The sequence below is a fragment of the Pogoniulus pusillus genome, chromosome 18 (assembly GCF_015220805.1).
Source record: "Pogoniulus pusillus isolate bPogPus1 chromosome 18, bPogPus1.pri, whole genome shotgun sequence".
Taxonomy (NCBI): Eukaryota; Metazoa; Chordata; class Aves; order Piciformes; family Lybiidae; genus Pogoniulus; species Pogoniulus pusillus.
The window spans coordinates 21,037,706-21,063,232 of record NC_087281.1 but is presented as its reverse complement, the minus strand read 5'-3'; the positions used below and the strand labels follow the sequence as shown (position 1 = coordinate 21,063,232).

Here is a 25,527-nt window from a genome sequence, read left to right as displayed (position 1 = left end):
GGTTGGTCTCTTCTCCCAGGCAACCAGCAATAGAACAAGAGGACACAGTCTCAAGTTGTGCTGGGGGAAGTCTAGGCTGGATGTTAGGAGGAAGTTGTTGGCAGAGAGAGTGATTGGCATTGGAATGGGCTGCCCAGGGAGGTGGTGGAGGCACCGTCCCTGGAGGTGTTCAAGAAGAGACTGCATGAGGCACTTAGTGCCATGGTCTAGTTGACTGGTTAGGGCTGGGTGCTAGGTTGGACTGGATGATCTTGGAGGTCTCTTCCAACCTGGTTGATTCTAAAAGAAAAAAAAAAAAAAATAAAAGATCAGTGGTAAAAACCAAGTGAGGCCAAATAGCTACAGGATATTTAAGATAACGTCATGAAATTAATGATGCCAACTGCATGTCCAAGGATTTCTTGCGTAGGTTAAGACAGCAGAAAGAGATTTGCAAATTGCATGCATTTTCAAAACTGTTAAATGAGATAATTGTCCTGGTTTCTATTTCATTTCATAAAAGCATGCTGAGTATGAGTTTTGTTTTGTTTTTTTTCTGTAAAAGAGGCTCAGGTCTTGCAGTACAGATAATATTTTAACTTTGCTCCCAGCTAAATTCCTTCTGAGCACACTTTCCATTTGGCAGCCATTTGGTTCTGACCTTCAGTGAAAATATCTTTCCAGTCTCCAGCAACATCTGGAATATAAAGAAAAGTAAAATATTAGCCTTGAATGTAAGGACCAAGGAGAATGATTTAAAGCAAAAAAACTACCCTGTCTCTCTTAATACCATATTTCAGGATAATCCTATTTGTCTTGTTCTTTTTCCCCCACAAGTATCTCTGACCCCAGAATACACTCTTGGTTTACCTTATGTTTGGTGCCTTCAATAAAGTGTGAACATAAAGTGAACATAGGAAGTTACTGATCTGTCTTCATAGTTTTGACATATCATAGAATCATAGAATCAACCAGGTTGGAAGAGACCTCCAAGATCATCCAGTCCAACCTATCCCCCAGCCCTATCCAGTCAACTAGACCATGGCACTAAGTGCCTCCTTATCTAAGCTTCAGAAGACCATAAAAGATGGGCAGCAGTTGTGAAAGCAACTCAGAAAGTTCCACGATTTTGCTTTTAACTGCGAGAGCTTTGTGCAGTGCAACAAGACACTACCTTAAGCAGCAGTCTACCTTTAGCCTATATTTTGGAAAGCCCACAGTCTGAGGGTGTCTGAGTCTGCAGCTCTAACCTGATCCACGGCAAAAAGACGCAGGTTAATCTGCAAGAGGTCTGAACTCCACATGTTGACTGAGGTCCATAGCAAGCACTAGTGTTATTTAGAACCCCATAAAGAAATAACTATGGAAGTACTCCATGGACCGAGTGATAGACCATCCCCAGTACTCACAAAAGCCAAAACAAAACTTCATTTGAGTTGGTGTTAACCACATACCATGACTGAAGGACCTGCTACTTGTAGGGCATCTGTGCTAATGATGTTACAACAGGGCTTTACCAAATGGTACTAGCCTTTGTGTTGAAACTAGGTGACACCTTTCTGAAGCACAATCAGGGATTTTTTAACAACACCCAACTTTGAAAATTACACAGCAGACAGGTTCTGAAATCAGTACAGCAATATGCTTCCTCTCTAAAAGGAGTTACACACCTGTGATGCACATTGCCATCATCTCTTAACAATATATACTTTCCTTCCTGGTACCTTTTCTGCATCACACTGGAGCTCAGACTCAACTTGTCACTAAAATCAACTTGATTTTGCTTTTTCAGAAAGCTGTGCCTGCTGCAGTCCACTTCAGCAGATTTCAAGGAATGGGCTCAGATGTATTTTGCCTGTTGGTACACAGCATCTGCTTTACCTCTTTCAGGTCTTCATATATTATGATTGTAGTGGCATTATCCTCTGTGTGTTTGTTCCAGGTGACTGCATGATCAAAACAGGATCTCCAGCTGACTATAAAGAAGATAAAAAAGCGTCAGCGTGACCTTCTTTACTGACTACTTATTTCTGACTGGAGAATTGCCTTCTGTTGCTCGTTGGTTACATCAAAGCAAGCAAATGGAAAGGCAGAATAACAGAGTGTGGTGGTTTGGGTGTTCCCCGCCCCCACACACACTTTGGAAATCACCCAGACTAGACTCAGCTGGCTCTGGAAATTGAATGATGCTTATTATTTACAGCTGAGCACAATATACAAGCAGATATTTACAGTGTATACAGTTATAGACAGAAATAGACAAGGGAAAAGGTAATACAGAAACACAACAGCCCTCCCAGAAACCTGAGTCCCCAGGAGGGGCTCTCAACCCCTTCCACCTTCTCCCACCCCTCTCTACCTTACCCCAGACGTTGCCTTGTGCCCAAGGAAGATTGGAGGGTCAGCCAGGGGGGTTAGGAAGCAGGTGAATTAATCAGAGAGATGGCAGGTTAGGTTAAGGAGAGAAATGCAGCCCACAGCCCGGACAAAGAGTGTCTCCTTTATCTATATTTACACTCTAGTTCTTATCCATCTCAGCAAGCCTATGAGTGAAGTAGCCATCATCATTGTTTCTCTTTCACAGATCTAATCTAGCTCTTCTCACCAAAACATTCTAGCTAGCTTCAAACCAGCACACAGAGAATTTGCAGGTAAATGGTGTCCACTCAGCAACATGAATTTCAGCATCTGCTTCCCCTCTGTTATTATGCTGTCATTTAAACATGTCTTAAAAGCCAAAGCCACACATCCCTCTGAACATAAAAATCGGGTCGCTAATAAGGGATGTAGAAACAATAAAGACAAACTGTCATTCATTACCACTTCATAACTCTAGCATTTCCTCCATCAGTAAGTGGCAGAATTTTGACCCAATGCTGCTATGTAACTTCTTCATCTTTACCTGAAGAGCAAAATATCCAGAAGCAAAGTAATTTTTGGATGTTCTCCCCATTCTGGCATTCAGCTGACTCCTTTATCATGATGTATGGCCATCAGTAAATTAATTATGACACAGCTGTTTTCCCACAGGCCCTATTTAGTTGTTTCTAAAATAATGGTTTTTTTCCTACTGCTTCTTCAGCTACATTCAGTAACTATAACAATGCCTTTTCAACAATCCCAGGAGCTGTAACTGGGGACATTTGGCAAATTGTTGTGGAAATGGAAAAATGAAACAGCTGTGTGTTTAGGGGCTTGAAACAGCACTAGTAACAGCAGTGGAAGAAAGAAATCAACAATTTTAGATCATTTCTTTCCCTTGGAAACCAAAAGGAGACTATAACCAAACATGCTGCAATTAATAACATACCAGGGGCTACAAGATATTTTATTACTTAAAGCCCAGAGAACAATTTTACAACATGATCATAATGAAGATGTTGTTACAACTTCTGAGACTTGTTTATGCCATGAAGCAATTGTAGGAAGAAGCAACTGGAAAAGCTGTAATCTTGTCATTGACTATTATCCCATAACTACCAAATACCTGCAAAATTATTAGGAACCATTTGCCCAACCCATGCTAGGAAAAGCTCTGTTTGATTCTCCTTCAGGAAACTGCAGCTGCTACAATCATCTCCCATCTTGCAAAGTATGGTAATATTGTACTTGAAATCCTAAGAGACTGTAATCCTCAGAGAAGCATAAATGCTTCTGAAAACATGTCATGCATACTAAATTCTTTTGTTAGACATGTCACAGGGGTTTTTTTGTTTCATACTAATAAGGAAAAAAAAAAACATTTCTTAACCCATAATTTTCTTCATCTGTGCTACATCTTGTAAGTGCTCTGTATCCATCATCGTTCAGTGGCTGAGTACCAGAAGGAGACATTCAGCACCACAGGGATAGTGCTACCACTTTCATCTGTGCTGCACAGAGTAAATGTGATATTCCAGCCATTTCTGAGCACTGCAATGGCCATGCTTGTTTATGTCAACGACAGCACCTCTAAAGCTATTGTAAATTGTAGAGGGTGCTGAAACAACCCAGGCATCATGACATTCCCACCATCTCCAAGTGGCTTTCCCCCCTATGCCACCTGTTTGGGCACAAGGAAAGGATGTGGCCTCAAAATTACTCCTGAATACTGGTACCATCAGGGAGATGAAGCTTGTTCTTGGAAAAAGAAAAAAGCCCACCCTGGCTTTCTTCCTGAAAATAGGCTTGGGGGAGGCAATCATAATTCAGATGTGTTACCACAATCCTTGGCAATGGAATCTGCTTCATTCTCTTTAGAAACAAACAGAACCATAAGTGACAACAGGCTTATTACATGGGTGCAGCAATGATCTGTGAGACTTGCTTGTGTGAAACAGCCCCTAATCAAAAGACATTAGTCATCCAAGATTATCTTTTCTTTCCTCTTAGGAGAAATATCTTTACTTGATGCATGACTTCATTTTAATAACTTGTGTGCGGGGGTGCAGGAGAGAGAAAACAACAGACTTCAAGTGGAATCTGGATCTCTACATTTAATAAATGGTAGTGCTGTGCTTACAGCTCTACTCTGGAGAGTTGTAAATATCAAATCATTTAAAGTCTGGATAAGCCAGTTCACACCTACATCCAAAAACCCAGAGAACAAAGTAAAACGTATCAGAGGCTTAGATAAGATCTCAGAGCCTCACAGGCAAGCAGCACCGTGATGGACCCTGCCAAGAAAGAAGCTTTGCCCTGAACATAGTCAGCAGCATGAAAGAAGGCTTATTTAAAACTCTCTGATGGATTATACTCTGGCTGGCAAAACACAGTTTGCTCCAGGTGAAGTCTGCACGTGGTGTGACAGGCAGAGAGAAACAAATGTTGGGGAAGGGGTAAGAGAAAAGCATTGTTCTATCCCTTCCTGATTAAACTTTTAACCTCTTTTTAAGCTACAGATTAGGGATAAAGTGTGGAAATGGAGTCATCTATTCAATGTCACTGCCAGTGTTTGTCCTCAGTTGTGCCTGTCTGTCTCCACAAAGCGCATGCCAGAACAAGTGCTAGAAGAGCTACTTCCCGCTGGACATCTGCATCCCTCCCCACTTCTCACCCTTTGGAAGGATCTTAGAGCAAAGCCTCCCCCATACAGCATTCTATTCCAGCATGAGCCTGTGGCCAGCTCCTGGAGCTGCACCATGCTGCCTGTCTCCCCAAGGTTCCCATGAATCACATTTGCTCCTCTGACGCTCTGCTGATTGCCAGCAGAACAGAGAAAGGGAACAGCGTGTTTACACTGGCCCACAGCACGCGTGGGGAGGCACTTGGAAGGCTTCCCTCTGGGCCACAGAGATGGAGCTATGAAGCTGCTGCTGCTGCCACCTCCTGTTTCTTGTGCGTCCCTGTGGACCTGGCTGCCAGAGGCACTAACAGAGAACACACAATGTAAACAGCTTTAACCTCTTGTGCTTTCAGTGGAAAATGATTTCCAGAGAGGAATAACTTCCACCCAATGTTATATGAAGTGCTTCAGGATGCTAGGAAGGAAGCAGCTGATACATGCTATATTTATATAAGAATCAACACTTTGTCCTGGTTTTGCTGGGACAGAATCCCAGCCCAGCGATGGGCTGCAGGCCATTAGTAGCCTGGAGTTAGCCAGGACAGCCGACCTGAGCTGGACCACAGGTGTGTCCCATACCATAAAGGTCAAGCTCAGTATAAAGGGGGACGTTTGAAGGAAATAGAAGCCTCCTGTTTGGGCTTCCTGGTTTTTGGGTTTTTTTTGGGGGGGGTGTCTCTTGGTTCTGCTCCTTTTCCTTTGCTCCTGAGGACTTTTTTCCTGTTTAATGTGACTGTTATATCTTTGCTGGCCTGAATTTTAACTTTGTATACTTTGTGTTGGCATTGGTATCAGTTTGACTACTTCATTACATCTATTTTCATTACAACCTGTGAGCCTGCTGTCTTTTTTCTGATTCTTCCTTCTCTGCTGGGGAAGGGTCATCAGATGATGGAGCTACTGCTACAGTTTAGCCCCAGATGTGGGCTAAATGTAGACAGTCTTGGAAAAGGATCTAAACCGAGGATCTATGTGTTTAATCACAGGTTGGATAAGTTTTGAGGTGGATGCCAGGAAAGTGAAATACTTGGTGCCTAGGAAATCACTGTAACTTTTTGCTACAGTATTGATGCTGTGTGTCTTTTTTCTTCACAAGTTTGGTGGCTGAGGTGCCATGGTCAAGATCAGATGAAGATTAGGACATTGTGCAGAAATTAAGGTGCTTTATTCCAACGCAGAAGGGAAATTTCTGACTTACCCAAGATGGAATTCTAACCTGTTTAATGGATGTAATTTCAACTTTACAGTTGATGCCTGTACATCCTTCTGACGCATTCCAGCAGGAGAGTGGTTTATAACTCTGCTAATAGCATTCTGTAGCTACCCCTAATTTTTCAGTATGTCTATTTAAGGCATTTTGAAGAGGTGGAGAAGGAATCTTTGACATTGCTGCCTGTGCCCCCCCAAATTTGATACCTCTCTTTCTCTCCTCCACTTCCATAAATAAAAGCTGGGCTGATCCTGTCCCTTTGTAATCTGAAAAGCAGGAATTAGTTGAATAAGACACCCACTGAGAGCAAGTAATAGTTGCAAGCTCAGCCACCAGGGAAAACAAGATTGGAAAGAGTATCACTCCATAGGAATGAGCAGCAAAATGTTGTGTCTAATCTTGCACAACATTAATGGAGTGTGGAGGAGTGGGGGATTATCTCACAACCAAAGTTTCCCAGAAAAATCCCAGGAGCTTTTCTTTTGGCAATGAGGTCAGATTTCTACTACAGGGTTAGGAGAAACAGGCAGTGAATAATGGGAAACAATCAAATCAAAGCCATAGAATAGCAAGAACATTACAAAAAGTCTTACCAAAACCAGCAAGTTAATTCCCCAACACTGGTTTTAGTTTTGAGGAGTAGGTGCTCCTTTCACGTACAGCCAGGGATGACTCTACCCATATGATCACCTGGACTATCTTACAAAGAAACAAAAGCTGGCAAGCTAATGACTTTGATACTATGATACTGCACGGTATCAACCGAGGAATATTGGTTCCGAACGCCCCTTTGGCAGCCAGTGTGCTCTAATGCCTTTTGTTCGGGTTCCGAATGCCCCTTTGGGAGCCAGTGTGCGCTAATGCCTTTTGTTCAGGTTCTGAACGCCCCTTTGGGAGCCAGAGTGCGCTAATGTCTTTTGTTTAGGTTCCGAATGCCCCTTTGGGAGCCAGTGTGCTCTAATGCCTTTTGTTCGGGTTCCGAACGCCCCTTTGGGAGCCAGTGTGCGCTAATGCTTTTTGTTTAGGTTCCGAATGCCCCTTTGGGAGCCAGTGTGCGCTAATGCTTTTTGTTAGGGTTCCGAATGCCCCTTTGGGAGCCAGTGTGCGCTAATGCCTTTTGTTCAGGTTCCGAATGCCCCTTTGGGAGCCAGTGTGCGCTAATGCCTTTTGTTTAGGTTCTGAACGCCCCTTTGGGAGCCAGTGTGCGCTAATGCCTTTTGTTCAGGTTCTGAACGCTCCTTTGGGAGCCAGTGTGCGCTAATGCTTTTTGTTCAGGTTCCGAATGCCCAGTGTGCGCTAATGCCTTTTGTTCAGGTTCTGAACGCCCCTTTGGGAGCCAGTGTGCGCTAATGCCTTTTGTTCAGGTTCCGAATGCCCCTTTGGGAGCCAGTGTGTACTAATGCCTTTTGTTCAGGTTCCAAACGCCCCTTTGGGAGCCAGTGTGCGCTAATGCCTTTTGTTCAGGTTCCGAATGCCCCTTTGGGAGCCAGTGTGCACTAATGCCTTTTGTTCAGGTTCTGAACGCCCCTTTGGGAGCCAGTGTGGGCTAATGCCGTTGGTTCACGATAGAAAGACAAACACCGACATCTCAGACGGCACGAATGTTTTTCGACGCCCTCGCGATGGCACCGGGATCCTTTTCACCAACCAACAGCACTGCGATCTAGCTGAGTTTTGCCACAGCAGGGCACACAGACACCTCGCTGCTGGCTCCAAAGACTGCCACCTGCTGTCACTGCGCGCAGCGCCAGCCCAGAGCGGGCCGCAGAGCAGCGGCGTGTCCGACGCCGACCACCAGGGGCGCTGCTGGGCTGCCACGTCAGGGACGAGCCGTCACGCGCGCAATGACCGCGCATGCGCAGTTGCCTGTGCGGATGGGAGCTGCGCGGCCGCCGGTGCTGGTGCGGGAGGCAAGGGCGCTGCGTGCCAGCCATGGCCCTGGAGCGGCGCGTCCTGAAGGGGCTGCTGCTGCTGGAGACGGCGGGGCTGCTCGGAGCCCTGCTGCTGTACCGCGCCATGGACCGCAGCCAAGGTGCGGCAGGGCTGCCGTGGCGGGTGGTGGTGGGCACGCCGCTGGAACCGGGCGCGGGGCTGCCGCTGCCGCCGTGACCCGGGCACCTCCTGCGCGCGGGGCCGGCCTGGCGTGGGCGGAGCACGCGGGAGTTCCGGACGAAACCCCCACGCAGGCATCGCTAGTGCGGGCTTACCCTAGTCACGTTTTAGGCAGGCTTACCCTAGTCACGTTTCAGGCAGGCTTACCCGGTCCCCGGACAAGCTGCTAATTGAATAAAACCAAACCCATGGGGAAAATAAAGTGCAGCACAGCTCATGACCACTGCTCGAACTTGTATCTTGGGTGTCAGGCAGCAACAGCCATGGTCTCAAACCGGGACACGAGGCAGAAATGGCTGAACCCTGTTTCAGGTATCTAGTGTTAAGCCCTTGAAGGGATGCCCAGGCTCATGTCTGGCTCTTAGTGGGTCTGATTTTAAGTTTCCCAGGAAGAAAAGAGGCCCAGCTGGTATGAGGCAGCTAGTGTCATTGTCCAGATCATTTAGCTTCACTGCCTCCAGTCTCAAAGCCTAGGGAACACAAAAATAAGCCAAGCACCAGCTGTCTTAACACAAGATTTGCTCAGCAAAGCAGTGATTTCACTTGGCCGTCAGGGCTCTTAGAGGCTGCAGCACCCACTTGACAAAGCCTTGCCCCTGCAGGAAGAGACAGGCAGTCCTGCTACCCACGGTCAGCATGACCCAGAGAACATCTGCTGCTGGGAAGGCACAAGCTGAACTTAACCTACGCTACCCTCAATTTGCATTTGTTACCCCAAATGCAGATGTTAGCAAGCTGTTACACTTGGGTTATCTTTGCATTAAGAAATATATAACTAAAATATGAGATCTCTGACCAGATCTGTCAGCCTAGCTTGGTGCTGGGGCATTCACTGTCACATCCCCCTCTTACCAGTTCTGGGTCCTAGTTCTTTTATGGCCTTTGCAGATTTTCTGAAGCTGTAGCTCTTGTAGTTCTGCAAGGTTTTGTACTCAGAATAAGGCCTTTCCTGCTGTCTTTGTGTTAGTACTAGCATTGGTAAAATCCTCTTCTATGAACGGCTGTAAATCATTAAAGTAGTATAAAGCTGCTATTACATGATTTCCTACTGGATTGTCAATGGGCTGCAGAAGGATCCTGCAAATGCCTAAGGCTACATAAGGAAACAAAGCAGTTTTCCCACTTTTCAATTGCATGTCAGTTTCAGAGGCACTCAGCTTGTGTAGTTTGTATTTGGTTATCACAATTGTGAGGAAGCTGGGTAAACACTGTGGTAATGGGACTGCACATCGGTGACCTGAATACAATTCGATCAGATTATTAGGAGCTCAGACAAATTTAAGTAAAACTAATCCACTTAAAAAAATACTGCATTTAATTATTCATCTTAAAACATGCTAAGTAAAATCTGATTTATCTTTCTTGTCAGATTTCAGATATACAATGCAGAAGAGGTTTCCATCAATTCTGGAAGGTGGGTGTATAGCTGTTGGCTTCAGAAGCATGGCTGAAGCTTCTGTTGCATCTTACATATAAAACTGATTCTATTACTGCTTAAATCTTACCTCAGGAGACACTGCAGAAGTGTTTATTGTTATGCATTGGTGTGTCTGGAGTGTCAGACTGTTGGATGGAGTCCTCAGAACTGGAGGACTGTGCATCTAACAAAAGTAGGCATGTCTGAATGTGAGCTGCTTTGTGACAGAGTTGACATGGATATTCCTATTTTTCAGCGTATTACAAATCCAATGAGTGGTCTGGAATTCATGGCATAAGGGAGAATGACCAAGTGACGTGGTTAAGCGGCAAGAACTGAAGTAAGAAAGATGTGTGATTAATACAAAATTCTTTCAGAGTAATTATTGTAAAAGTGTCCTCATTACAATGTCCAGTTCATCTTTTTGATTTCTTGCCTTTGAACTTGTTTTTCAGCCCTCTGTATCTGAACTGTTTCTTCTTTCTGATGATGCTTTTCACATCCCTGTTGTGAAGCCACTTGTCTCGCTCAATTTCCCACTGGATCTGTTTGACATCTGTAAGAAGAAAAGCAAGAAATGAGGAGCCAACAAATACCTCTCACCATGATGTGAAAGACACGATTCAGCTGTAAAAGTTAACACTTGGCTTCCACATTTATAAACATTATTAAAGTGCAAGCTGCCTATTTTTTTAAACACCAGAGAAAGATTTGGGTTTTTTTCATTTCACAGAACACACCCAACCCCCTTGAGTCTGAGACCACTCTTGCCATCACTTTGTAGTTTAGTAACACTAGGCATGCTTGTGTTTAAGTGCTGTTAACGTTTTTCAGGTGACACCAAGCAACACTTGGCAAAGCTCTACCAAGGAGTGATTGCTCAATCAGCGTATACACAACTATTCCTGCATAGTTTCCCAGTTTCTTTTGCTTCACTGATACTGCAAAAATATACTCTGACAAGAAAAGATAAAGCCTTAAGCCTTGCCTTCAGAAGTATCCATGACATATTTTATCAGAGCAAAATTCACATGAATGCTTGACAAAAAACACACTGCCCATCCTTAGTCACAGTGTGAAAGTGCCATATGGCAGCCTCTTTTTCCTGAAGTCTTATTCACTCCAGTAGCCACAGTTAATATTAGCACTGGGGACCTCTCATAAGAGAAGAAATTCGTGTCTTTGTGACAAGCTGCTGTTCCTACTGAGTGATTTCTGACTATGTGTGTTTAACTTCAATTAAATAAAGTGCATCTTTTCAAGTACAGACTGAAAATAAAGTAGTAAAACGGCATTACAGCTATTTGTAGTTGCAGCCTATACTTACTTGCATTATCTCTGTTGGCCATTGCATTCATTCCAATATTGTCAAACTTAGACCCAGCATTTTCATCCAGCAGATAGCCAAACTTAAAGAGAGAAGTTTTAACATTTTATTACAAAGAAACTGGTAGAAGGCTTGATGAATTTTTGCTAAGCACTAATCAAACTCACCTCTTCTGCAGATGCCAGTATACCAGCATCTTGGAGTTTTCTCTTCTTTCCTTGGCTGGATCCTTCAAACAAAAAGTATTACTCTGTGAGACAGAATTCCAAGTTCACAGACACTAAACCAAAGTGTTAGCACAGGGACTTATTTATTTACTGATACCATCTAAAATATCTGTGTTAAAAACCTTTACTCTGTACCTCCCCTAAAAAGAAACAAAACCAAGGTTTCCAGCCAAGACCTAAACACCACAAATCTGTGTCTCAGGTGTTAGCAAGACTTGCACAAACCAGCAGTACAACTCTGTCCTTCCCTCAAAAGAAGTTCCTCCTTTAATTCCCAGTCCTTCATTATTCTGAATTAGGTGACATCAGTTGCAGGATTTAAATCTGAACTCAGATGCAGAAGTGTAATCTACTGTAGTAAACCCACCCTACTTGCAAAGTTTTTCATATTCTGTATTAGTATTAAGCCTTGTCAAATGGAAACCATGGCAGCATGTCCTTACCTGATCCCACAAAATTCAGATCTTGCTTTTTCTTGCCCTTTTTACTGACAGACTTCAATTGCTTGTCGTTGTTGAGGTCTTACAAGGAAAAGAATATAAAATCAGTTGCTCATTCTCACACCATGTGTCCATCTTTAAAGCACAAGAGTCTAAAACTTCTCATTAGGCATATTTGTCACAACAGTATGAGTGTTTACTTTAAACAAAGTTCATAACAGAGCACACACAACCAAACCTGGGGTTTCTTCAGCCTAGACAATTAAAAATTGGTCAGTGCTGTGCCACTCTTCATGCCTTTTTTTTCTTCACAGCACCAAAAAAATGAAAGAAATCTGACACTAAGACACATAACAGATGACAGCAAAAAGCAGGTGTTATGTAAACCTTGACTGTCTGGTTGATCAGTTTTGCTCATTTCTGGAGTAGTAATTTCACGAGACATTAATGTGTCAACAGCTGTATAAACAATTTACCTCCTCTACCCTCAATCATCTTTTTGCAACCTTAAGTTATTAGTTGAAATATTTCACTAATCTGCACTTTTGCAGCCTTACAAAGTGCTTTTCAGTTGAAAAGATAATAAAACCAGAGAGGTAATGATCAGTTGTTATCACAGTGGAAATAAAAATTGGGTGCACAGCTGCATTAGAAGAGCAAACTGCTATTTTTAAGACAGCAATTTAAATAAGTTATCTAAAACCAGGTAAAATAAAAAAATGGACAGTGACTGAGTTCAAAGAAATAAAAAAATAACCAAGTACAACATTTTAATTGTCTCTAAAGCTACTTTTGTTACTGCCAGTGTTTACAGAATGAAATAAATATGTCTTGTAAACAAGTTTTCATGTACAGATGCCTAATTCCCACTCTCACCTAGGAGACTGTGCTAGGGAACGTTTCTCTTAACACTTCATTGTCTAGAAAAGGACTCACCACTTATTTACCTAAAAGCAAATCTCCCACCTAAGTAACTAAATCTGAATGTATAGATGTAATTACTTATTAGATAACCTCTTCAAAAGCTTTTTCTTCTTGTTTTGTGACAAGAAATGGTACTTTACCTAAGCTGTTTTCACCGTCAGATACATCCATAAATACACCTCCCTCTTCATCCATATCCTCTCCAAAGTCTTCCTCCATACTTCCCAAGGAGACCTCATCATCATCCAGATCACTGAATTCATCTTCATCATCAGAATCCTCCCAGTCAGGACTGGATTCCTTGTCTTTCTTACCACCTTTTGTTTTCTTTTTTAGATTACTAAAAAAATATGTAACAAGCTTAGCACTTCATCTGTTTGCATCCAGGTAACATCTATCAACAAGCAATCACTGTATTAGAAAAGTTCAGCACCACTGTACACTACCATAAATGTTGGCTGAGACCAAAGAAACATATATTATGTACTCAGGTGTGTTTTCAACATCAGTATATGGAACTGTGTTCTAAAAGTCAACCATTTTAGTAAGTTCTGGATAGAATCCTACTCTGAAATTAACAGAAGTGTCAGCATCAGTATTTCATCTCCTTTGTGTCTGTGCCTTGTCAGAAAGTCTTTTCTATAAAGCATACAAACTGCTGGTTTTCTTCATTAAATTAAGGAATTATTTATTTTTCTTAAGAAAGGAAATGTGGTTCTTAATGTATCAGATGGTTTATGTCTCCTCTCTGCTATTTTTTTACTCATACCAGTCTGGATCACAAAATTGTTCATGTTTCACCAGATGTTTAAGCTGTAATTCTCCTTTAACCTCAAAAAATGGTTTTTTTGTGCAGATTCAAAAGCTGTATTGCAGATGCTTTAAGTAAAAAAGAGGCTACTTAATCATTCATTGTTTACCTAAATGATCTTATTTTCCAACCTAAATGATTCTATAATTAGTGAAACTCTTCACTTCCTCAGAACTCAACTCTGCAATTCTGGAATCCAAAAAATTATTTACTTCATTAGGTCTAGTTACAAAAGTATTTACAACAGCAATACCATTCTGCCTTATTCTGCTACTTTTCTTCTTGGTAATTCTCAAACAGAAACCCAAGACAATGACAATCAAGATTCTACAGTGTTCACTAGGTCACTGCACTGTATATATAAAATAAAGTACTACAAGTCTCAAATGTCAGCCAGCAGACTAAGCACCACAGAATCATGATGCTCCATTATGAGACATGCAGAGCAAAGTATCAGGAACAGTGTGGCCAGTAGGACAAGGGAGGTTATTCTTGCCCTGTACTCAGCACTGGTCAGGCCACACCTTGAGTGCTGTGTCCAGTTCTGGGCCCCTCAATTCAAGAGAGATGTTGAGGTGCTGGAAGGTGTCCAGAGAAGGGCAACAAAGCTGGTGAGAGGCCTGAAACACGAACCCTATGAGGAGAGGCTGAGGCAGCTGGGGGTGTGCAGCCTGCAGAAGAGGAGGCTCAGGGGGGACCTCATTGCTGTCTACAATTTACCTGAAGGGAGGCTGTAGCAGGTGAGGGTTGGTCTCTTCTCCCAGGCAACAGAACAAGAGGACACAGTCTCAAGTTGTGCCAGGGCAGGTCTAGGCTGGATGTTAGGAGGAAGTTGTGGGCAGAGAGAGTGATTGGCATTGGAATGGGCTGCCCAGGGAGGTGGTGGAGGCACCGTCCCTGGAGGTATTCAAGAAAAGCCTGGCTGAGGCACTTAGTGCCATGGTCTGTTTGACTGGATAGGGCTGGGTGCTAGGTTGGACTTGATGATCTTGGAGGTCTCTTCCAACCTGGTTGATTCTATGATTCTCTAAGTAGCATTAGCCAGCAACTGCCTCTTTTTGTTTGTTTGTTTTTCTTTTTTCAAGGTGATATTCTGAGTCTTTCTGGAAAAGATCTATCCAATTTCAGAGTAAAACTCAATATAGGTATTAAAACAGTGAAAAGAAACAACCAATTTCAAGTCTTACCCGGCAAAATCAAGGTTATCCTGGCCAACATCAATGGCACTATCAACAGCCTCAAATGTATCTGAGGGAAAAAGGAAAATTGATTATTACTACAAACCAAAGTCAAACATAGAAATATGAAGGCATTGCAAAATATGTTAATTTCAGGCATTATTTCCTTAACAGTTTATATGATCTGCATCAGTAACATGGGGCCCTGACACCAAAGGGTTCACAGCCGTACAGAAAAATATTCCACAAAACAATTCCCTAAAACTACCTGAGCTTTTTCCTTTGAAAAATAATGAAAGTTTTCTTTATCCAGGATGTAATTTCTGGCAAGAACTACAGGATGTGGGAGAAACAAACATAAATGGCCACGCAATTGCACGGTGACTCAAACTTGGCAGGTGGGATAGCACTACAAGCCTCCAACACTTGCTCCAAGACTCAATTAAGATCTTTGAAGTAAGTGTCCTGTGAGATAATGTGTATGTTCATCTTCAGATTAAAAGTACTCACTATAATTTTTGACAGAAAATCAAGCAGACTAGAGAGTGAAAGCTGCTATCATCAGATTCACTTAGTAAACAAATTGCTGTATAAAACTGTGGGTAAAAACAAAACCTGAAGAATTACAACTGTACTGCTTCAGAGTAAAAAGTAACTTTAGAAGGTCCTAATTTAAAATTATGGAGGAAATTATGAGAGGAGAGTTGACTTATTAGAGATAATAACAATAAAATAAGAACTAGAAACTTATTCTTGTCATAACTGAGATTAATTGTGTCACTAAGAAACCTGATATGGAAGTTCAAAATTCTCTACTGTACAAAACAGTCGTGGAGAGCTAACTGGATTTTTTTTCCTCCAAATACACACATTACTGTATAAATAAAATACAAATTCATAAAATAATGGACATTTTATGCTAGACTAACAAAATTCGGCTCTGGAATAAATCATACACCAATTCCAAAGCAAATAAAGTACATGCTACAGGAAGAACTAAAACTACTTCACAGAGACAGTGATTTGCTATTGGAATGGGCTGCCCAGGGAGGTGGTGGAGTTACCATCCCTGGGGGTGTTCAAGAAAAGCCTGGATGGGGCACTTGGTGCCATGATCTAGTTGACTGGCTAGGGCTGGGTGATAGGTTGGACTGGATGATCTTGGAGGTCTCTCCCACCCTGGTTGATTCTATGATTCTATGTGATGGACAGTATGAACTGCTGGTGCACTAGCACAGCAGGAGAAATGGATACTCACTTTTTCTTTCACTGAATCTGGCTCTTTTATATAATATAAAAAGAATAAAATAATAATTTGCATAAGCAGGAAATACTGGGCTAGTTACAGCAAGGAAAACCAAAACACAACCTTACCTAATACTCTTTCAAATTCATCATCATCTACATCTTCCACGCTTTCTTCATCATCCTGACGCCTCTGTTTCTCTCCTCTCTTATCAAACTTTGAATAAAATCTGAAATAAAATATTGCTCTCAAACACCAAAGTGACAGGTGATGATCTTCCTAACAAGTTGGGGTTTTTTAATTTAAATAATCAGGAGCTCCCTGAGTCCATCTAGTGGGCAAGTAGTATATTGACCATAAGAACCTTCTCTTCCAACTCAATCAATGCTTATCTATTTTTGTTACTTATTTCTAGATCTAGTTATTCCTCTGTATGCTTCCATGACCATTGCAGAAGAACCTAGTTATTACTGAAATCAGTGGTGGTGAGAGTTTTGAATACCAAAATGAATAAACAATATCAATTTTTCAAATAGCATCTCACAATTAATTACCCCTCCATTACAGGTAGCCAGTACTTTGATGTAGTAAGAACAAATCTTTGCCAAATGTGTACCACTTCCATTTTAGTATTACATTTTATATCATTATCTGAAAGGAAAGCTAAGTGGAAAGAGCTATGAATAAGTGTTTTTAAAATACACAGAAAACTAATTCCCTTGACTTTTTTTTTGCATCCTTCCATTCTAATCAGCTTTGATGCTAATAGCACAAGCATTTTTTTAAATATACTTCTCATGCATAAGAACTGCAAGCAACAGAATATTAATTATTACCCATTGTTTAAGGCCTCTTTATTACAATGTCAGCTTACTGAATTGTGGACTACAAGCACTGAGTGACTGTTTGTAAGTGATATTCTTTCTTAAGCACTTTAGACAAATATTGAAATTATTTTCTAAGTACTATCATCACAAGTCACTCTAATTAAACACTTGAAATACCAGAGAGTACTTATAAATGTCATGGGATTTCATGGGATTGCATTAAAAACCCAACACTTAAAATAAATGTTCACAAGTGTGGCATTACCTGTGAAAAAACACTTCATCCACTGGGATTTTGCTTTCATCTTTGGTACGGAATTCCTTACTGTTGACTGCAAAACCAAAAAAGAACTGATTTTATTTCAAGTCAAAATTACTGTCATTCTTTTAAAAGGTAAGACAGTATGCAGAGAGGTACAGAGATACTCAGTGTTATCTACATCAAACGGCCAAGAATGTTTTAGCCATCACAATATTAACTGAAAAAGGGGTACCTTACCTGCTGGAGACTGCATATCTTTCATAAACTGCTTCTTCTTTGGCTGCATTACAACACTACTGGTGTTTTCTGTAGCAGAACATAAAACCAAAATAAATTACTTTAATACTAATACAAATACAAAACTGTGAGGAGTGGTTGATACACCAGAGGGTTTTGCTGCTATCCATAAGGAACTCAAGAGGCTGGAAAAATGGGCTGACAGGAACTTCGTGCAGTTCAGCAAGAGGAAGTGCAAAGTCTTGCACCTGGGGTGGAACTATCCCACGCACCTGTATTTGCTCAGTGGGAAAGCAGCTTGGCAGAAAAGGTCCTCGGCATCCTGACAGACACAAAGTTGACTGTGGCCCAGCAAGGTGCCCTTGTGGCAAAAAAGGGTGATAGTATCCTGGGCTGTAAGAGGGGAAGTGCTGCCAGCAGGTACTGGGACATAACCTGTCCTCTAATAAGCAGGGGTGAAGCCACACCTGAGGTGCTGTGTCTGCTAAGAGAGATACTGAGGTACTAGACCGAGTGCAGCAAAAGGATTGAGGGGATTAGAGTACCTCCTCTGTGAGGAAAGGCTGGGACAGCTGGGACTGTTCAGGATGGAGAAAAGAAGACACGTGGGAGATCTCATGAATGCATATAAATACCTTAAGGGAGGGGATAAAAACAGAGCTATGCACTTCCCAGTGGTGTCCATGCTGGGACAAAAGGTGATGGGCACACACTGAAACACAAGAGGCTCTATCTGAACATCAGAGAACAATTCCTCGCTCTGAAGGTGACTGTGTGCTGACATGGGCTGCCCAGAAAGGCAGTGGAGTCTTCATCCTCAGAGACATCTGAAAGAAATCTAGACAGCCTGCTCCAGGTGGCCCTGATTGAGCAGATGATCTCCACAACTCCTTTCCAGTTTCAACCCCTCAGCAGTCTTCACATTTCCCTGCCACTTTGTTTATTCCAGTTAGGTTAGCAATTTCTGCACTGCAGATGAGAACGTATGTGACTGCCAGCTGTTCTCATTTGCAGACATCTCTCTTGTAGCCCCGAAGACAGACCCCATTCCTGTGCTGCAATACATGCACCTTGAGTATTTGACAAGCATAAAGTGTTACTTGGCTATCTGAGAGAAAAAGAGTTTGGTCATCATCAGTAATCAAGCTCACATCCTGCTATGTCCCGAGAAGTTCATACCTTTGCCTTTATGGAGCTTGGGGTTTCTGTACACAAAGCGATCCAAGAATCTCATTAATGTGAAATCCTGCAAAGGGTCACCAGAGTACTGAATGTGATTTCCCTGAAAGAAGAAAAAGGTCAAAAACCATTAAGGCCTTCATTTCAGAAAGACAGCAACTAAATGAGGACTCCAACTGTCCAAGAACACCATTAACTTGCACTTTAAGAAGCCTGACCAGTTACTACACTCCTGTACAGATTATTATTTCTGGAATTTCAGTATTTTCTTAACTAAAAAGAAAGCAAAAAAGAAGGAGGTGCTTTTTATTTAACTGCCCTGCTATGTACTGTGCTTTTGAATGCATATTTAGATAACTTGCATTCAAATGAAAGTTTCAAATACATATTTGTGTAGGATTGAGTATTTTTGGCACAATATTACAACAGTGTTAAATATTTTTTTTCTAATGGTAGAATTTCCCCACATAAAAATACATCTAGAATAAGACAACAGACCAAAACTCTGACAAAAGTATGTAATACCCACATTTCTAACCAAGTTAGTTGCTTCAGTGTGCAGTACCTTTAGATAGAAGACTATGATTTAAGGAAAAAAATTGCTTCTCAGAATATGTTCCAGTGCTGCAGAGATGTCAGTTACAGGCAAAAGGCAAAGAGGCTTTATCACATAGTTTTTTTGAAAGAGCAAAAGACAGCTGACATAAATATCAAACTTCAAAGCTACAGACCAATAAAAGCACTTACTTCTAAAATCGTTTTTGCAAATAGGGCCACAGATGGATGAAAATGTTCAGAAAGCTGAAAAAGATATAAATGCAATCACTACTCATGTTAATGCATTGACTCCTGACAACACCAGCATGTCATAAAACCACTCCCTAACTTGCCAAATAACACACAGACACACAGTAGTGCAAGTCTTAAGTGCTCTGCCCTTGAACAACTGAAGAACTTCAAGTTCTTATCTTTTGTTTGTGTGAACTAAATGCATTTTTCTTAGAACTGTATTTAATTCAAAACTAAAAATGTTTAGCGATAAAAGCTAAAGATCCAAAACTGAGAAGATATTATTTACTGTCCAAACCTCCACTTGAAAATTCTTATTCCCTGCTCTGGAATATCAGCATTGTACGTAATGCATACAAGCTTAAAACCGAACGTGTTATTTAACCTTTCTGTTACATCACCCAAGTAGCTACTCCAAGAATAACCAAGTTCATAGAAGCATAGAATCAAGCAGGCTGGAAGAGACCTCCAAGATCATCCAGTCCAACCTAGCACCCAGCCCTAGCCAGTCAACTACACCATGGCACCAAGTGCCTCACCCAGGCTTTGCTTGAAGACCTTTAGGGATGGTGACTCCACCACCTCCCTGGGCAGCCCATTCCAATGCCAATCACTTTCTCTGCCAACAACTTCCTCCTAACATCCAGCCTAGACTTCCCCTGGCACAACTTGAGACTGTGTCCCCTTGTTCTGTTGCTGGTTGCCTGGCAGAAGAGGCCAACCCCCACCTGGCTACGACCTCCCTTCAGGTAGTTGTAGACAGCAATGAGGTCACCCCTGAGCCTCCTCTTCTCCAGGCTGCACACCCCCAGCTCCCTCAGCCTCTCCTCATAGGCTTTGTGTTCCAGGCCCCTCACCAGCTTCGTCACCCTTCTTGGGACACATTCCAGCACCTCAACGTCTCTCTTGAATTGAGGAGCCCAGAACTGGACACAGCACTCAAGGTGTGGCCTGACCAGTGTTGAGTACAGGGGAAGAATAACCTCCCTCATCCTACTGGCCACACTGTTCCTGATCCAGGCCAGGATGCCATTGGCTCTCTTGGCCACCTGGGCACACTGCTGGCTCATCTTCAGCCTACTCTCTACCAGTACCCCTAGGTCCCTTTCTTCCTGGTTGCCCTCCAGCCACTCTGTCCCCAGCCTGTAGCGCTGCTTGGGAGTTCCTTTTCTTCCCTCTGTACAAGGGCCACACTAACACAGTAATCAGCAACATAAGAATGCTTTACCTTCTTCAGTTCCCAAAGGCTTGTATTTTCTGCACCACAGTATACAGGACTTCGGTGTAAAGGATCATAGGAAGCTCTGCTCTTTCTGCCTGAGGGTTGGAGGTGAAAAAACCACTTAAATTTCATCAGGCAATTTTAATGCTGCCCCTCTTTCCTAGCTGGACAGGCCACATCCATTCAGTAGCTATTTTAGAAGTCTTGATCTATGTCACTGCTACAGAATGTTAGAAGTTAAATGAATTATGTTTTCTCGCCTGTTTACCTGTCATGTTCACATGATGCACCCAGGAGGCTGTTGAATTTGAATCGTTTGTTTTAGCAGAATTTTCCACTGTGTTCTTCTCTTCACCTTCTGCTTCTTTGTCTGCATCCACAAAGTTTTCCTCATCCTCTTCAACTTCTTCTTGATCCTTAAAGCACTCTTCATCATCTGACTCCTAGAAAAAAAGTTAGCAAACAGCTAAGTTCCAGTTTTATTCTGATTTATTAGAAAAATGGACAGACAATTCCTGAGAAGCTACTTACAAAATTATTTTTCAAAATGATGGCCAATGTTTAAAATTTGGTACAGGATTTAAAACTCAAATTTACAGCTTACATCACATAAGTGTAAGGACCCCCTCCCTGCATGAAGGAAAGACAGGGAGAGAAATCCATTCCTGCCTATTCTTCAGAGGCTGCAGAAAGAAAACACTAACAGGCCATGTCTTGACAAAGCTTTTGAGTGAAGAATGTTCACCTGCTTACCTACACAGCATGTAGCAAAATCATTCTCTCTCCATGAGCAAAGTGCATAAGCTGCAAGAATGCTTAAAGCACCTTAACCTCTGCAGATTTTAAATGCAGTTATGTTCGTTGAAGTGCTTTCATTAAATTCTCAGGTTACTAATAAACAGGTTAGGGAAAGGCTTTTATTGAAAAAACAATGAGATAAAGATATCATCTTATACCACATGATCCTGCAACTGGACTCTCAACTCCGGTTTTACTTTCAGAAGCTCAGACAGAAGGAATAGGGTTCCACAAATGAAGGGCGGCATTTGTCCACAAGTGACTTGAAGTAACCTCTTCACAAAGGCCTTCACACGTCGTAACACTACATCAGCCTTCAGAGATTTATAGACAAGATTAAGAAACATGGATGGCTTTGAGCAGGTTGCTAAAGCAGGATCTAGAAGCTTCCTGTAGAAAACACATGAGAAAATACTGTTGATTGCCATGGTACAGTTAGAATAGTTGTTATTAGCAACAATCACCTACATTTTCAGAGTGCTACCTACAACCAGAGACTAGGGCTTGTTCCCCAGTATTCAAAACTATTATGATTGACCCTGAACTGTCAACAGCTGTGTAGTATTTCTAATTATATATAAGACACTGAAGATTTTAAAACAAAAAAAAAATTGTACAAATAAACAAAAAAAACCCTAAGAAAATATAAAGAAATTGAGTTTAGTTGAAAAGTTTCAAAAATTGACACATTCAATGTGAGAAAATAATCTGATTTATTCTGATGTTTAAAAAACAGAAAGCAAATGGTTAACAGTTAGCATGCTTCACGATGAGAGCTGACATAGGTGTTGGCAAGTTCATTTTGTACTCCAGGATGGTTCCTTCTCAGGAGGGAGGTCCACTTTTAAAAATTAGCAACTTCCACTTGGCCAAGTAAAACAGAAGCTTGTAAAGAGCTTAATCAGCTGGGGTGATTCCTTTGTAGCATAAGGCTTTCCATCTATACAAATTGAATGTCTAAAAATTAGCAACTTCCACTTGGCCAAGTAGAACAGAAGCTTGTAAAGAGCTTAAACAATCAGCTGGGGTGATTCCTTTGTAGCATAAGGTCTTCCAACTATACAAATTAAATTGTTTAAAGGATTTGTTCACATAGTATTTCCCTGCTCCCTGAATAAAAGAAGAAAAAAAAATGCTGGCCATTATGTGACTAAAGCACAGCACCTGTAAAAGTGGTTTTAAAGAAGTAGTTATCTCTTAGTTTGATATAGTATCTGGAATTAAAGCACGCCACCAGAAAAACGTGCCAAGGATGAAATGCACGTGCTGTGTTCTCAGGACCTGCTGCTATCATAGAATCATAGAATCAACCAGGTTGGAAGAGACCTCCAAGATCATCCAGTCCAACCTAGCACCCTGCCCTATCCAATCAACCAGACCATGGCACCAAGTGCCTCATCCAGGCTTTTCTTGAAGACCCCCAGGGACGGTGCCTCCACCACCTCCCTGGGCAGCCCATTCCAATGGGAAATCACTCTCTCTGTGAGGAACTTCCTCCTAACATCCAGCCTATACCTATCCTGGCACAACTTGAGACTGTGTCCCCTTGTTCTATTCCTGGTTACCTGGGAGAAGAGGCCACCCCCCACCTGGCTACAATGCCCCTTCAGGTAGTTGTAGACAGTAATAAGATCACCCCTGAGCCTCCTCTTCTCCAGGCTAAACACCCCCAGCTCCCTCAACCTCTCCTCATAGGATTTGTGCTCCAGGCCCCTCACCAGCTTCGTTGCCCTTCTCTGGACATGTTCCAGCACCTCAACATCCTTCTTGAATTGAGGGGCCCAGAACTGGACACAGCACTCAAGGTGTGGTCTGACCAGTGCTGAGTACAGGGGAAGAATAACCTCCCTTGTCCTACTGGCCACACTGTTCCTGATGCGGGCCAAGATGCCATTGGCTCTCTTGGCCACCTGGGCACACTGGCACACTGCTGCCTCATCTTCAGCTTACTGTCTATCAGTACCCCCAGGTCCCTTTCCTCCTGACTGCTCTCCAGCCACTCTGTCCCCAGCTTGTAGCACTGCTTGGAGTTGTTGTGGCCAAAGTGCAGAACCCTGCACTTGGCCTTGTTAAATCTCATCCCATTTTCTCAAACAAAATAATCAGAAAGTTTTAGCCAGACATAAAACTCACAAGACCCTAAAAGCAAGGAAAGTGTATCTACAACTTTAAACGAATGGTAAGGTTGTAAAATGCAACACAAACTTGTCACTTACTTGTATAGCGCTGCATAGTACCTGTCCGATACAGACTGCTGTGAGTCCATCACCTGAAAGAGCAACATCAGGGCCTGGACACTGGTACTGAAGTTGACAAGATGCAGAACTTTAAACAAGGTGTCCATTTGTTCTTTCACTTTCTCATCACCAGTGCCAGCGTATGGGTAAGCTCTGTTGACTCCACAAAGAAGAGCACTGAGCATTTTCGATTCAATGTCTTTTTTCTTAATGCAGTTCCGGAAAAAACAGAAGTACAAAGTTATCAGCTTATTAGCCAGTGCACTTTCTTCATGACTGAGGACTATCTGGTTTAGAAAGCAAATGGCATAGTACTGAGTTTTCACACTGATGTTCGAGCGATACAAAAGCCTCTCCACCTCACTGCACACTACTCCCTTCATATTTGGATGCTTGTGAAGCAATGTCTCTAAAAGATAAGAGACTTTGGTGGCGATTTTGTTCTGAGGGTCTCCCAGTTTATTTACCAGCTGAACAAGCAGAGCTTTCTCCTGCTCAGGCTTGTTACAGAGAAGTTCGTGGGCAACTGCCAAAGCTCGTGATTTGGGTGCTGTCAGAGAATCGTGACTCAGTGCTTCTAATGCCTGCACAAAATCTGCCACCTGCAGTTTCAACTGATGCTCAAAGTACCACAGTATCAACCTTCTGTCTCTTGAATCCTTGTTGCCACTTGACATCTTCTCTATGTTGCTAAATGGTCGCTGAGAGAAAGACCATAACTTTCGATTGTCTGGCAAGAGGTCTGAAATGAGAAGCTCCTTGAAGGTGTCTAAAGCCATGAGGCTCTGATGCCTGCTGCCCTTTTTCTTTATGAGGTTTATCAAGTTCTCAACATACTGGAGACTGTGAACAGCACTGTCCTGAATAAGAAGGGTCATTGCTGCCATCCTATCAGCCAGGGTACCTGATGACACAACAGTTTTCATCCATGTTGAGGAGGCTCCCTTCTGATAATCTGTCTTATTCTTATACAGGTCTATCTCATGTTGGTACAGCTTTTGAGCTAAGGTCTTATATTTGGACTGGAGCATCTGATTTTGTGGCTCTGAAGAGAATTCATTGGTGTATTCCTGTTCATACCATTTGCCCCCTGGCTTTACCAGTATCACTTGCCTTGCATGAAATTCAAAATCTTCTTCTGGCTTATCTCTCTGTGTCAAAAGGTGGCCGTCCTGATCGCCATTAGCTCGCTTCTTCTTGCCATCTTTCACGTGGCTTGCCCTTTCTTTGACTTTTTTCCCCTTTTTCCCTTCTAACGAAGGAGGGTTACTTTCTTGCTTGCTTTTCTCTTTCTTCAGAAGCTTCTCTTTCTCTTTGCTTCCACTACCGCCGTCACCCTCCTCCTCCTCGCCCTCCACCACCAGGCAAGTTTTCGCATACTTATCAATTCCCAGGGAGCTGACGAAAGCCTCCAGCTCCCCTGCCTTCAGGTCGTCGATAGCATCTTTCTTGCCGCCGTCCACCACCTCCTCTGTCTCGTCCACGGCACACAGCATCAGGTAGTCTTGCTGCGAGCGAGAGCGCACGGCTAGAACCGACAAATTCAGCCCGAGCCGGCACATTCCCAGCGGCTCCCCCCGCTCCCCACCGCGCCTCACGCCCCAGGAGGGCCCGGCCGAGAAGGGACTCGTCCCGGGGCGCACGGCCGCCACGTGCTCCCCTTCCCTCCGCTTCCCCCCTTACCTTGGTGCCGCCGAGGCGAAGAACCTCATCCAGCGTGAACTCCTCAGCTTCTCCATCTTGAGCTTCCTCTTCGTCACCATCGTCCTCCTCGCTGCCAGGCTCTGCCTCCCTCGGGTCCCCAGCGCCGAACTCCCACAGCGCTGCCATCGCCGCCCGGCGGAAGCTCACGCACCGCGCTTCCGGCCCCGCGGGACGGCGGGAACGCAGGTCCTGTAAGGGCAGTAGCAACTCCGAGGGAGCTTGCTCTGGGGGAGCTTGCTGTGGGGGAGGCCTGGTGTAGAAGGCGTCTCAGGTAAGCCTCAGACGTCTTTCGCCTGCTGGCAGCAGTGTTTAGCCGGTAGCCTGTCCTTACGTGGGCGGGGAGATCAAATTGCTACA

General features: G+C 42.9%; 3 protein-coding genes across 3 annotated transcripts; 1 reads left to right on the top strand and 2 right to left on the bottom strand.

Annotated features, from left to right (window-relative positions):
• Nucleotides 1-548: 548 nt before the first annotated feature.
• SULT6B1 (sulfotransferase family 6B member 1) lies at nt 549-8,167 on the bottom strand. The gene is given in 7 exon segments (XM_064158216.1): nt 549-663; nt 666-676; nt 1,861-1,977; nt 3,097-3,191; nt 4,122-4,219; nt 4,437-4,542; nt 7,882-8,167. Coding segments are annotated over 7 exon segments (828 nt in total).
• On the top strand, nt 8,097-11,061 carry CEBPZOS (CEBPZ opposite strand). The gene is made up of 4 exons (XM_064158710.1): nt 8,097-8,265; nt 9,715-9,759; nt 10,019-10,102; nt 10,218-11,061. Exons 1-3 carry the CDS (start codon nt 8,166-8,168, stop codon nt 10,099-10,101), a joined length of 228 nt encoding a protein of 75 aa, XP_064014780.1. The 5' UTR covers nt 8,097-8,165; the 3' UTR covers nt 10,102; nt 10,218-11,061.
• On the bottom strand, nt 9,643-25,399 carry CEBPZ (CCAAT enhancer binding protein zeta). Its single transcript, XM_064158700.1, has 16 exons — nt 25,150-25,399; nt 23,446-24,974; nt 21,388-21,619; nt 20,700-20,874; nt 20,438-20,526; nt 19,168-19,221; nt 18,421-18,523; nt 17,242-17,310; nt 17,008-17,074; nt 16,044-16,144; nt 14,679-14,739; nt 12,821-13,020; nt 11,760-11,837; nt 11,257-11,318; nt 11,090-11,171; nt 9,643-10,318 (listed from the first exon to the last, which is right to left on the bottom strand). The coding sequence occupies exons 1-16, from the start codon at nt 25,294-25,296 to the stop codon at nt 10,179-10,181; spliced, it is 3,189 nt and encodes a 1,062-aa protein (XP_064014770.1). The 5' UTR covers nt 25,297-25,399; the 3' UTR covers nt 9,643-10,178.
• Between the last annotated feature and the right edge of the window lie 128 nt (nt 25,400-25,527).